General features: G+C 40.0%; 1 protein-coding gene across 1 annotated transcript in view; it reads left to right on the top strand.

Moving 5' to 3' along the window:
* Positions 1-6261, top strand: part of LOC103594964 (thyrotropin receptor-like) — a gene marked incomplete at its 3' end in the record, with an annotated part of 89819 nt that extends 83558 nt beyond the window's left edge. Inside the window, exons 3-4 of the mRNA XM_008578265.1 lie at positions 5803-5877; positions 6187-6261. Of these exons, the coding sequence (XP_008576487.1) occupies positions 5803-5877; positions 6187-6261 (150 nt within the window). The remainder of the gene's footprint in view (positions 1-5802; positions 5878-6186) is intronic.
* Between the last annotated feature and the right edge of the window lie 5380 nt (positions 6262-11641).

Below are 11641 nucleotides of genomic sequence, written 5' to 3'. Positions count from 1 at the left end.
TCCCACATACAGACCGGTTCCCGCTCACTGGCTGAGCGAGGTGCGGGGGCAACACTGAGGGTTGCGATCCGTTGCCGGACACGGAAAAAAGACAAAAGACAAAAAAAAAAAAACTGAATTGCTCCCCAGTCAGAGTGAGGAGAAAAAGGACTTCCATGTTGGGTTGACAAAGAGTATATCTGTATTTGAAATGAAACAGATCTTTCTTTCATTTAATTGATTCTGACAGGCAATCCAGGTAATTCAGGCATCCCAAAAAATACAACCAGGAGCAACCTGTACAGTTTATTCATCTCATGACCATTTACTATCTATTGTGTCATTTGTGTAGTTCTCAACCAGAGGCAATTTTGCCCCCAGGGACATTTGGCATTTTTGGTTATCACAACTGGTGAGGGGACTGCTGCTGGCATCTAGTGGGTAGAGGTGAAAGATGCTGCTAAAAATCCTACAATGCACAGGACAGTCCCCCTGACAAAGAATGATCTAGTCCAAAATGTCAATAGTGCTGAGGCTAAGAGACCATTCTAGCTGAACATCTCTGCAGTTTTTGCTGTTGCTAACCAGCCCCCCCCCCTTTTTTTGAATTCTTGCCTCTTTTGATTTCCTTGATATTCCTCTTTTTATCATCCTACCATGGCTATTCATCCTTAATCTCCTTTCCCAGCTTTCTATTTTATTTTATTCTTGACAATTCCTTAGATACCAGTTTTTTCTTTGTGTATTTTGTCCTAATTTGTCTCTACTCTACTCTCCTTGAGTGAACACCCCCATTCCTCTGGCTTCACTATTACCTAATATAGACATTCCTTGACTTATTATGGGATAAACCCATTGTGAGTTGAAAATATCGTTAAGGTGGAAATGCATTTAATACACCTAACCCACCAAACATCATATCTTAGCCTGGTCTACCTTTAAAAAAAAATGCTCACAATACTTACATGAGCCTACAGTTGGTCAAAATCATATAACACAAGCCCGTTCTATAATAACATGTTGAATATCCTATTGAATATTCATTTTCATACTGAAAATGAAAAGCAGAATTGTTGTATGGTTGTTCGAAGTACAGTTTCTACTGAACGTGTATTTCTTTCGCACCATTGTAAAGTCAAAAAATCTTAAGTTGAACCATTGTAAGTCGGGGACCATCTGTACAGCTAAGTCCTAAATGAATATCTTTAGCCCTGACTCACCCTACAATTCAAGCCTGCATTACAAGTTTCCCTCCAAATATTACCACCTGGATGTTTTACAAGTACTTCAAACTCAGCATATCCAAAATAAACACCCCATCTTCCAAATTTTTCCTTCTCTACTCCTCCTTTTAACAGCACCACCATTTAGCATTCTGTAAGCTAAAAACCTCAAAATCCGCTTTAGCTCTTTCTCTTCCCTCATCCCCCTTCTACTCCAGTTGGTGTCTCCAGTTGGATGTCCCAATAGCTTGGCTATTACTTCAATCATTTATTCAACAAATATTTATCGAGCCCTACTTTGTGCCTGGCACTTTGCTACATGCTCCGTGTACAACAGTAGACAACACTCTTGGAGCCTTCAGTTTCATCCCTAAGAGAGTGATCAGTGCCATGATGGGGTCAGTTATGGGAAACGATGGGAACCCATATGGGAGTCATGTTACCTGAATGAGAGGAGAGCAGAGGGCAGGGAAAGCCTTCCTGGAGGAAATGGCACCTCACCTGTGATCTGCGTCATCTAGCAAAAAGATAAGTCGCAGTTATGGGAAACGATGGGAACCCATATGGGAGTCATGTTACCTGAATGAGAGGAGAGCAGGGGGCAGGGAAAGCCTTCCTGGAGGAAATGGCACCTCACCTGTGATCTGCGTCATCTAGCAAAAAGATAAGTCGAAAGATAATTCCAACCAGAAGGGAAAAGCCTGGGCTTTCTGAGGAACTGAAATAAGTTTTGGGGGGCTAGGGCTTAGGCTGGGAAAGGTAGGGCAGTAGAAAAAAGTAAAACTGTGGGGTTAGCAACTGCAGGGGTTTGTGAACCATGTGAAAGAGTGTGAAATCTTCCCTAACGACCCAGCCATTGAATGATTTTAAGCAGGCAAATGTTTCTAAAATAAAATTGATCAGATTTTTATTTTAGAAACATTCCCTGAGCTGTGCTGTGTAAAGAGGTTTGAAGTGGAGCAAGGCTATAGACAGGAAGCTAGTGAAGAGCTGGTGTAGTGCCCAGGGGAGAAGGGATGGCAAATTGAACAATGGTGCTTGAGGGGTAATAAAGAAAAAGTATAGGGATCTGAGAAGTAAATAAGAGAGAACTGACAAGCCTGAAAGTTGATTGATTTGGAGGTGGAGGGAGATGGCGAAGAATCGCATCCAAGTTTCTAATTAGGACACCTGGGTGGCTGATACACATATTTACTGAGGAGAGAGAACTGACAAGCCTGAAAGTTGATTGATTTGGAGGTGGAGGGAGATGGCGAAGAATCACATCCAAGTTTCTAATTAGGACACCTGGGTGGCTGATACACATATTTACTGAGGTAGAGGAGAAGTTTTTGTGTGTATTTGCTTTAGAAGGGCAGGGGGTAAGTTAGGAATTAAATGTGGAGCATATGGCATTTGAGGTATATTCAGTAGACATCAGGACATAGACTTTTTTCATTCATTCAGCAAGTATTTATTCAGCCCCTGCTAAGTGCCAATCACTGTTGTAAGAGCTAGGGCTACATCAGGGAGCAGACAGACAGAGATCCATACTCCTGTGGAGCTTACATTTGGATGGGAGGAAATGGACAATGAACCAAACACATAATAAGAAGTAAATTTAGAAGGGAATAATGAATAGGGAAAAAGAAAAACGTAAAGTGAGGAGGATTGGAAGTTCTGGGCATGTGGGAGCACTCAGGAGAGAAATTTGGGTAGAGATTAAGACTTGAGAGCCATAAATAGGTAGATGCAACTAGGAGGACCAGAAGGCATCAGTAGAGAGGGAAAGGCCAAAGAGGATAGAAAAAGAACAATTTTAAGAGCATGTGGTCCCTGAGGAGCCAGGAGGAGATGGGATCCAAATACACGGATTGATCTTCTATAGAAAGATGGTCACCTTAGGCATTGTAACAAGAAAGTTGCAGCAAAAGATGGAGCAGATGCAGGAAAATTAATAGGCTTATTGATGGGGAATTCAAGGAATTCCCATGTCAAGGTTTCAGTCTTTTCTACAGTTATTAAAAGGTTATTTACCAAGATTGAGGGTGGAGGTGGCGATTAGAAGTTTGTGGAGAAGGTCTCAAATAAAAGTGTCAGGCCAATAAGAAGAGGGTTAACTGAGACATAGAGGACATCCAGGTAGAATTGAAGGTCCTGATGAGGCTTCCTCTAGGGAAACTATGTTTAAGTGTTCACTGAGCCCCATCAGAGCTTAACACCTTGCATGTTAATTCCATTTATCCATCTGTATCTCCCACTACAGTGAGTTCCTTGAAGCTGGGAAACAAGTCTGTTTTGTCAATGTCTAGAAGGGTGTCTGCCATACAGTAAACATTTTCAATAGATATTTGTTGAATGAAAGCATATGCACATACATGAATAATAGTTAATATTCAGTATATCTTAGAGGGTAGTCCTAGGTTTGCCTGGGATGCTCCAAATTCCCACCTGTTATTCTGGCATAATTATTAATAGCACCCTGTTTTAACTCACAAATATATCCTAGTTTGGGTGATAAATGATATGATAACCATAGTGGTACATATCACATGTAAGATGTACATGCTAAGAAGGTATTTGAAGAAGAGGTAGGATCTGATGTATCCTAGTTATAAAAATGGGATAAATAAGCAGGGAATCACTACTTTCGTCCCACTGAATAAATGGTTCCTACGTGTTGTCTTCACAACCAAGCTATAACAGCACTCCCAGGAGGTGTCATTAGGTTGAAGAAACTGGAACGTCAGTCCTATGACATGGGCTGAATGACCATCCCTCCAAACCCCTGAGAAAAGCTCACATTTCTTAACTAAGAAATTCAATAGAAAAAATGGAGCAATGGGTATGATCAAACTTAGGGAAACAAGTTGGCAGCCTTCAAAATGAATCTTTCTCTTCTAGGTGGCTCAACTTCATCCATGTAAAATCCTCTCAGTCTCTACACAATAAATTAATTCTTTTCAACATGTTCCATTTTTTTCTCCATGTTAGAGATATAATATTTGGATCAAAACAATTTTTATGATGCTGTTATCCACAAGAGGCAAAGGGTTGAGAGACCTGCTAAATCAAAGGATAATTGTCTGCAGAATAGGTAATTCAAAACAGAAAGCACAGGACCATTAGAATACTTAAAATAGCCATGATAAAAACTCAGAGTGGAAGAAACAGTGTTCCTTTTATAAACCTTGTATCAATGAAAATATTTTACTGGTGGATTCAATTTAAACTATAGGCCAGTAGTTCTCAGCCTTGCCTGCACATTAGAATCACCTAGGAAGCTTTTGAAAATGAAAAGTGCTTGACCCATCCCTCATAAACTCTGATTTAATTATTGTGAAGTGGGTCTTGGACATCTGTGTGTTTTAAAAGCCCCCCAGAATATCTGCTATGGCTATGGCTGGGCACCATCTGTTAATCGGTAATTTTCCCAAATGTCATAGAAATTCCTCTCAGTAGAAAACAGTTATTGAATTTGTCTGCATTAGTCATTCTCATTACAAGATGGAATTTGAGGAAACAATTTGAAACATCTTTCCTTACATATTCTTAACCAATTGTATTTAGGAGTTTCTCTCTTTTTCTAGAACTTAAATTTTTATTTGAATTATGTTTTGCTTACAAAACTCAAGATGAATCTAGAATTTTCAGCCTCATTCAAAATCATGAAAAGAAGTCTTGAGAAAATATGTAGTCATCACCCCATGGAGTGTTCCACTAGAGAACTGTGGTTTTCTCTTCATCTTCTTTGAAACTACATTTCAAAATCCATGCATTGGGCACTCCGTTAAAAATGCTTCTTTTCATTCTAGTGTTATTTTCCAATGCTTTTATTTTTTGCTATTTTGAGCAACTCATCTATTCAGTCATTTATTCATTCACTTTACATGTACTTATTGAGAGTCGACTACATGCCAAGCACTATGAAATGTCCCCAAACAGGCACAGTTCTCCATTTCAGAGAAAGAACTTACAATTACAATCTGATGAGACAGCTTAAATCAAGTGTCATTCCAAACAATCAGAAAGTTCATTCTGATAATTAGCCTAAGGATAAGTTCATGATACTATGAGGATACACTATGGGAAATTTGACCTAATCAGAAAACTTGGGGAAAGCTTCTGAAGGAAATCACAGTTGAATGAGACCTACAGATAAATAGGACTTAATGTATTGGGAAAGTTCCAGTATCACAGAATCTGAAAAAAAGTAGTGATTAATTTTAAAATAATTAGGGAGCTTTCATAAAGGTTGTGCATATTGCATGATCTGGGAAGTCCATGACAAAGAAGTAATATCAAAAATAGTATATTCAGGGCCGGCCCGGTGGAGCACTGGGTAAGTGCGCCGCTTGGGAAGCGCAGCGGCGCTCCCGCCCGAGGGTTCGGATCCCACATACAGACCGGTTCCCGCTCACTGGCTGAGCGAGGCGCGGGGGCAACACCGAGGGTTGCAATCCCGTTGCCGGTCCCCGGTCCGGTACGGGGGCAACACTGAGGGTTGCGATCCGTTGCCGGACACAGAAAAAGACAAAAGACAAAAAAAAAAAAAATAGTATATTCGGAGTTCACAACCCTACTAACTTTCTACTTTGTTTTATATTTTTGTGACATTTAGCTACTTATCTATAGATGCAACTCTGCAGCGGCTGGAGTCATATTCCTTCTACAATTTGACTAAAATGACTCACATGTAAGTACAAGGAAAAATGTGGTGCACTGGATAAGTGTGCCGCTTGGGAAGCGCGGCGGCGCTCCCACCCGAGGGTTCGGATCCCACATACAGACCGGTTCCCGCTCACTGGCTGAGCGAGGCACGGGGGCAACACCGAGGGTTGCAATCCCGTTGCCGGTCCCCGGTCCGGTACGGGGGCAACACTGAGGGTTGCGATCCGTTGCCGGACACAGAAAAAGACAAAAGACAAAAAAAAAAAAAATAGTATATTCGGAGTTCACAACCCTACTAACTTTCTACTTTGTTTTATATTTTTGTGACATTTAGCTACTTATCTATAGATGCAACTCTGCAGCGGCTGGAGTCATATTCCTTCTACAATTTGACTAAAATGACTCACATGTAAGTACAAGGAAAAATGCATCATAGACCTAAACCATAGCCACCCTTGATTGATGATTTGGGGGCTCCATATGCAATGAGAGCTGGTTTCTACATCATGGATCAAAGCTTCTGTGTATATTTAGATTTTTAAACTTGTTCTCACTCACAGTTTATGTTAATCCATCTTAATTACTTCTCACTTTCATGGTTGGAAATTAAAGATAAGATTTAAAGTTCTGTTCTTGACCTGCTATTCATTCTATTACTACTGTGTCAGCATATTTTAGAGAAGAGTTGCTTAGTGGGATTAGAACAGGACAGGGGTTAGGGACTCTAGCTCTGGAGTTGCTGGTTAGGGATGGATTTGAACACTGGCTTCTCTGCTTACTCACTATCAAATCTTGGACAAGTCATGTAATCTTTTCTAGCCTTATTTGTAAAATAGGGGAAATAAGAGTTTCAACTTCATATGGTTATTATAGATATTGAATGATACAATGCATGTAAGCATTTAACACAATGCCTAGCACATCAAAACCAGTCAACACACTTCAGAAATAATTTTTCTGGTTTCATTTCTCTAACCCATCCAATCTATAAAATTTTCACATGAATAATCACATTGAATTCTTTTAACAGACATGTATTCTGTAATATTAACTCTATTTTCTTCTTGAAGGAACAAATATACTTATCACCTGTAAATATTCTACACATTATGCTAAACATTGTATGTATATTATTTAACCCTCATTTAACCCTCAGAAAACAACCCTGTGAAATAGAGATTATTTCCATTGTTTACGTAAGAAAAACATAAATGCAGAGAGGCTAAATATATTTTCCTCGGTCACACAGTTGCTAAGGGATAGGGTCGAAAGTTTTTTTTGAGTTTATTTATTTATTAATTTTTTTTTTTTTTTAATTTTTTTTTTTTTTAATTTTTTTTTTTTTTAATTTTTTTTTTTTTTAATTTTTTTTTTTTTTAATTTTTTTTTTTTTTAATTTTTTTTTTTTTTAATTTTTTTTTTTTTTAATTTTTTTTTTTTTTAATTTTTTTTTTTTTTAATTTTTTTTTTTTTTAATTTTTTTTTTTTTTAATTTTTTTTTTTTTTTACATACTAAAATGTTGTTGCGGAGCAGTTGGGGAAGAAGGGGATAAGGGAAGGAAAAGGAAATAGGGTGGGAGAAGGAGGAAGGAGGGTAGTTGTGTTTGAGACCCATGGCACCCCTGTCATTCCTGCAGGGGAGACTAGGGGGCTTCCAGTGGTGGCTTCGTGGTTGTTGCTGGGCTGGATGCAGATGACAGGGCAGTGTGGCTAAAGCCCTCAGCACCCCCACCACCCTGGCTTGGGAGCCCAAGGTGCTTCCTGCGGTAGCCTAATGGTCACCACTGGGCTGGTTGTGGGTGGTGGGGGGGTGAGGCCAAGGCCCTGGGCCCCCCACCTCCACAGCTTGGAAGCCCGGGGCACTTCCTGCAGTGGCTTGGTGGTCATCACTGGGCTGGTTGTGGATGTTGGGGAGACATGCCAAGGCCCTCAGTCCCCCACCAACTCAGCTTGGGAGCCTGGGGTGCTTCCTGTGGCAGCTCGGTGGTCATCACTGGGCTCTTTGCAGATGTTGGGGGGCATGGCTCAAGCCCCCAGCCTCCCTTCCCTGGTTTGGGAGGCCACAGGGCTTCTGGTCCTTCTAGGTTTTTAGTTTTATAGGTGTTCTTTCGTGATGTGAGACATTTACTAGTTAATATTAAACTTTGTCTCTGGTCTATGGGTATTTTGGGTTTTTTCTTTCAGTTCTGTGTTGGATCATTTGCTTTTCCCAGCACTTAAACTCTGCACTGGAACTAATTTGTTGTCCTTTGCTTACTTCTAAAATGGGGGAATTTCCTGTGGGAACCAGTACCTGAGCACTGTAGTTGAGCTAAATTGCTGCTTTGTTGCTGATTCTCTGGGGAAGGCTTTTGTGCAGCTCAGGTTTTAATGGTTAACTTTATAGATACTTCTGGGTCTTATGAGATATGGTACACCTGGGTTGTGTGGAAACTCTGGTCTGGGCCAGAGTCTTTTCAGCAAACTGCGCCCCTGCAGATCTGTTTCCACTGAGTGGTCCTGTGCTGATTGGGGTGCAGATCAGCTGTCCATGCTGTGCCCCAAGGTTCCCCCAGTGGGCTGGTGTCTCCCACCACCTGCACTCCAAACACTTCCCATGGGGTGAGCCATGAGCTGGTCCCTTGTACTGACTCTCCAGCCTCTTAGTGGCTCCTTTTTTCAGTTGTTGTGGCTCCTCACTCCTGTGTGGATCCACAGGAACCCTGTTAGTGGTCTTGCTGGCCTGGGGGCCAAGGCCCTCTTCTGCCCTGCTATCTCCAAGCAACTACATACAAAGGGCACAGCTGCAGCTTTTTGTCAGCTCTTGCTCCATGTGCTCACCAGGGCCAGGCTTGAAGCAGCCAGGATTCAAAATTCTGGGAGAGATTCTTTCTTTCTCTGATCATGGCTTCTCCTGCCTTCATGAACTTCGTAGGTCTCTCCTTCTCTTCCCCTTAGCTCTAGCAGCCCCAGCTTGGTTGTCATTGCTTTTTAATAGCTGTAAATTGGTCGATTTGTGGGAGAAAGTGATGCTGGGGACCATCTATTCTGCCATCTTTCCTGGAAGCCAGGGGCAGAGTTTTTATACTGTGAATGTCTGACTCAAAAATTCTTATGTTAAGCACCATATTATGTTGCTTTCCAGAATATTGAGGCTCAAAATGTTGCTTCCAACTGTGGTAGGCTAGCTTACATCAGATTGATAAGTAGTCTGAGAATAACTAGAGATCAGGGCTCACTAAGAAGGATAGTTCCTAGAAAACATCCCAGGATTTTAGCTGTGATCCCTAAAGAGCTTCATCCTGGAAGTATGGGATATCTGGAAATGGATCAGCCCTCACTAAGACTAAAGCCCAGCTTTTGAATCAAAAAATAACCAGACATACAAAAAACTAGAACTTATGTGAAAAAATTAAGAGATGAAAACAGACAGAAAATGATTCAAAGGAGATTTAGACATTGGGATTATCAGACACAGGCTTTAAAATAACTGTAATTAATATGTTCAAAATTTTAAATAAGTGAGAATTTCAGAGTAAAAGTGGAAACTAAATAAAAATTATTAATTGGAAGCTCTAGAACTTATAAAGTCAATAACTGAAATAAAAATCTAAATACATGAGTATAACAATAGTTTAGACATGGCTCAAAAGAGAATTAGTAACCTGGAAGATAGATCAGAAGAATATATTCAGCCAGAAGGATGAAGAGAAAAAGAAAATAAGAAATGTGTGGCACAGTAAAAAGTCTATCATACCTATTATTGTATCCCAAGAAAAAGAAAAGAGAGAGAATAAGAGAAGCAATATATGAAAGGAATTATTTTAAACTCTTAAGACTCATGAAGTCACAGATGTGTTAGAAATACTGCAAACTAAAAAAAAGTAAATACAAAGAAATGCACATCAAAACACATCATAGTAGAGGGATTCAAGATGGCGACGGGTCTGGAGCGGCCGTGCCAGGAGACAGCGCGATCCTCTGAGCCATGCGCTGTGAAACCAGAGTATTGATTGCATTTCCAAGAGCAACAAAAGGTGAATAATTCTTCCAACACCGATNGGTCCCAGGTATCATATGAGAACAAATCAGCCAAGAGCGCCCAAGGTGCTACAGATAGAACAGCCGCCCAAGTTGCGGCAGCAGTAGCATCTGAAAGCTCTAACTTTTTAACAAATACTTTAGAGCCTTAAGGGCTGGATTGCTGAGTTTCTCTTTAGTATTCTCCATGGCCAAAAACTAAAAAAGAGAAGACAGAGAAAGAAATGAAAGTAAAAGGAAAGATACGACCTTGAGGCCGTTGGTACTCACCCTGATAGCAGATTTCTCTTGAACATTGTCCTTCTTTCTGAAGCTCTGCACTGTAGGTCAGGGCCTCTTTGTCATCCATCTTTCAGGATCATGCGGTGTTTTTGGCTGTCCCTGTGGAAAGGAAAAGGTGAAAGTGGTATGAGGCGCCATCCTCACATGGGACACCAGCTGTTGGGCGTCTCTGGTGGCCTCACGGGACCCCAACAGGTTTTTCCTTTGCCTAGAGGGTTGGAGCCAAAGGGATTGCCCTTTTCTCCCCTCCAGGATGCGGGGTGAAAAGAGATTCCAAGAGATGGGTGAGCATGCTGCTGCTCTCCCAGATAGGGAACAAACACATATGCACGCAGTGGGGGTTCTGTCAGGCAGTTCCGTTTATTGTAACACAAAAGATCATATTTATATGCTTAGCAGGTGGGATTTCCGAGCTTAGGCCAATCCTTGATAAGGTCAAATGTGCACGTGCCTTGCCTCTCTATGCTTAGCCCTCCCCCTTACCTTCCCTTGNTTTTTTTTTTTCCATGTTTCTTCTTCCTCCTTGATGTTTGAGGGGGTCTTTTAAACTTTGATTCTGTTTAGAGAATTTCCTCTAGCCACTATTTTGGAATAATTCTGTTGATAACAAATTATTGTAGTTCTATTGCTGTTGTTGTTGTGAAAATATATGGTTTTCCCCTTTATTCCAGACAGACATTTTTGCTAGGTATAGATTTTTGGGTTAACATTTATTTTCATTAACCTCTTGAGTTCCTTCTGGCACTCAGTCTGCTGTTATTCAAATTTGTTTTCCTCCTATATATAAGGTGTCATTTTTCTCTTGCTTCTTTTTAAGATTTTTGTCTTTAGTTTTCACATATTCAATTATTAGTATCTTGGTGTAGATTATCTCTTGGTTTGGGATTTAATCGCCTTTTTGAATATGTGCCTTACATCACCTGACAAATCTGGAAAGTTTTCATTCACTATTTCCTTGAGTACCTTTTTTAGCTCCACCCTCTTTCTATTCTGCTTCTGTGACTTAAATGGCACAGATTTTATATCTTTTGTTATAGTTCTCTTTAGTTATTTACTTTTTTTTAATTTAGTTTATTCTATAGTTCCGAGTCTCTGTTCATTTTTTCTCAATCTGTTTTCTCTCTGTAGTTCAAATTGTACAATGTCTATTCCTTGCTCTTCCAGTCTACTTATTCTTCCTCTATCATTTAAATTCTGCTCTTCAACCCATTCACCAAAAGTTTTATTTCTTTTGTATTTTTTGGTTCTAACATTTTCACTCAATTCTTTATATTTTTCATTTCCCTACAAAACCTTTCCAATTATTTGCTGAGGCTTTTTTTTAACCAATGTGTTTATAATTATTTGTTGAAGCATTTTTAAATCATAATTGTCTTAAAATCTTTGACAAATAATTCTAACTTCTCTGCCATCTTGGGCGTTTTATCTATTGATTGTCTATTTGAATTAATTTTGAGACTTCCTTGTTCTTGCTACAAGTGATTTTT

The sequence above is a fragment of the Galeopterus variegatus genome, unplaced genomic scaffold, assembly GCF_000696425.1.
Source record: "Galeopterus variegatus unplaced genomic scaffold, G_variegatus-3.0.2 Scaffold1653, whole genome shotgun sequence".
NCBI lineage: Eukaryota > Metazoa > Chordata > Mammalia > Dermoptera > Cynocephalidae > Galeopterus > Galeopterus variegatus.
Note: the sequence above shows the minus strand (reverse complement) of the source record. Positions and strands in the feature narration are given on the sequence as shown.